At 37.5% G+C, this 2661-nt stretch overlaps 1 protein-coding gene across 1 annotated transcript in view; it reads right to left on the reverse strand.

The window, feature by feature from the left end:
* The window catches only part of LOC117111856 (acid-sensing ion channel 4-A-like), a 4160-nt gene extending 2121 nt beyond the window's left edge, over positions 1-2039 (reverse strand). The window contains exon 1 of the mRNA XM_033254868.1: positions 1967-2039. Within this exon, the coding sequence (XP_033110759.1) occupies positions 1967-1983 (17 nt within the window). The 5' untranslated portion in view covers positions 1984-2039. The remainder of the gene's footprint in view (positions 1-1966) is intronic.
* Between the last annotated feature and the right edge of the window lie 622 nt (positions 2040-2661).

Raw genomic sequence — 2661 nt, forward strand, 5'->3', positions numbered from 1 at the left:
TCGCCATGACAACATACAATTTTTATTATGTCGACTTGTCAAGATAACCTATCTTGCCATGACAACATACAACTTATATTATGTCGACTTGTCAAGATAATCTATCTCGCCATGACAACATACAATATGTATTATGTCGACTTGTCAATATAATCTATCTCGCCATGACAACATACAATTTTTACTATGAAGACTTGTCAAGATAATCTATCTCGCCATGTCTACATGATATGTATATTATGTCGACTTGACAACATAATTATCTTAACAAGTCGTCAAGTCGAATGGCACTTAGGTGCTTCCGTACGAAGTAACTTATGCTTATAAAAAAAGAAGTAATGTATGTTCAAGATTTTTAGCATTACAAAATTGACTCTTCCTTGTACAATGCCAGCAATTATTTTCTATATTAGTTTTATATACTTAGCTAAATAAAATGGGGAAGGTTAACACACAGTTAAAACTTTGGAATATTACTAGATAAGATAGGTAGTGCATGCCTTGCTGCTCTTGACGGTTCGTCAGTGGAAACCTTGTTGTATATTACCATTACCAAAGAAATGGAATTCCCGTTAGGCTGTAGACAAGTCTTGTTTTGAGTGCTAAGTTAAGGATGTAGGCCTGTTTTACTTGAACTAACCACAGATATTTAACAAAGCACAACATATCTAAATGAATTTTCATTGAATATTTCTCCATTATCGTTGGAAAACGTAGTTTATAAAGCACGTCTTTCCATACTCATCGTAGACTTCACTGAGTACCTCGTTCTGTCTATTACCACGAGTATGTTTGAAACCATTCATTCATGAATAGATTACGATCTGTTTCACTGTAGATTTCCATTCAGGACGTGTTCGAGTAAAATGTAATGTTTAGGTCCGCGCAGCCGCACCTCTGAACATCACTCTGATTTGTTCTTATTCTTGTTGTTACCAGAAATTTAAAAGCGTCCAGCGTCGCCAGTTTTGAACGGACGTGCAGGAAATTGTGTACACACAAACTAGAGGTGATTTCAAACAAACTGTCATGACCCTATTTTAAGTTGGACCCCAGGGTGCACGATACAAAAAAAAAAACACAAAACAGGGGTTTCAGCAAGTAATGTGCATTACTGCCATTACCACAAGTAGGACACGTCACATGGATGCCGCGGTCGGTTAACCCCTTGGGTTAACGATATGTTAAGGAACCAAATGTCGTGAGTTCGAATCGCGTCTTGGTATTCAATTTCATTTATTTATTTTTTATTTTTTTATTTTAAGACATTTTATTTTCCTTAATTTTAAAACATTTTAATTTTGTACAAAACTTCTAATTATTTATCTTACTAGCTTTTCCATTTTTTTTGTAGGGAAACAGCTGTCAAATATTTTAGAATGTTCATTTCATGTATAAAAAAAATAAAAAATTATTAATAATAATAATTAAAAAAATAAATACAATAAAAAAATAAACACAGAAGCGTGATTCGCACTCACGACTTCGTTTCCTTACAACACATCGTCAACCGACCACGCCACTTATGCGACGTGTCCTGTTGGTGGTAGTAATTAGTGGCAATTATGAACCCTTGCCGAATAGATTCGCCTATTGGAAGACATCCTTCACGTCAAAAAATAAAAATGAATAGAGGTAATGTAAATTTAACGTGAGGACTAGTGAGCGGTCGCTCTTGTTACAGCTAGGCATAGCTAAAGCCTAAGATTGTACAAGTGATTACTTTTAACAATTTTAAAAACACAATGTGCAGTATTTTATAAATATAAATACTATAGGCCTAAATCCAGATTTGTATTTATGCATTGCTTTATTAGACTTTATAAGGCCCAAAAGTTCGGGGGCCCAGGTTCGATGAACCTGCTGAACCTGCCGGTAGTTACGCCACTGGTGGAGCCGTTGGTCCTGTGTGCGTTATGCACTCTCATGGATGTATTTCTCCATTACTTAAAAAAATATCACTTACCTTATGATATATTCCATAGTATTGTTATAACTATGGAGATTAGGTGTTCTTGCAAACTTCTTCTTTGCATTCTCCTGTGAGAAGGACTGTAGCAAATTAATATATCAAGCCAAGTCAAGACTATCAAATTTTATTTAACAAAACGCTGTTGTATGGCCATAGAATCATGAAGTACCTATATATGGTCTTGGTGCTATGTCATCATGACCATATTTAGGCATGTCACATGTCACACAAATTTGATAGTCTGGACAGGTCTTAGATATAGGCTATTAACAAAAAATATTATTGTCATCATCGTAATGCAGCTCATTTGATGCCTTAAGCCGGGCACTCACTACGTCGCCCGACGGCCGTACGACCGTCCATTTCCGCTAGACGACGCAATGTCGTCTACAGGGAGCTTACGATTTGTTCGATGACGCGACTCTAGAACGGATTCACTCGTGCGTGACCGTTGAATTTGGTGATCTCTGCGTTCGTAGATTTGACCAAATTACGTTCCAGAATCCACGCGACTAGGAGTGCACAGATGACTTTTAGTGACTTCATTACGTTCTAGCTCCTACCGTCATCTTGCCATCGAAAGCTTCCTAATGTCGATGGCAGTCTGAACAGATCGTCAATCGTTGCGTTGCGTTCTCTATGGAATCGCGTCAGCCGACGACCGTCGGGCGCGGTGAGTGCCCGGCTTA

This window comes from Anneissia japonica, unplaced genomic scaffold (assembly GCF_011630105.1).
Source record: "Anneissia japonica isolate Jap-2015-1 unplaced genomic scaffold, ASM1163010v1 scaffold1203_len951721_cov167, whole genome shotgun sequence".
Taxonomy (NCBI): domain Eukaryota; kingdom Metazoa; phylum Echinodermata; class Crinoidea; order Comatulida; family Comatulidae; genus Anneissia; species Anneissia japonica.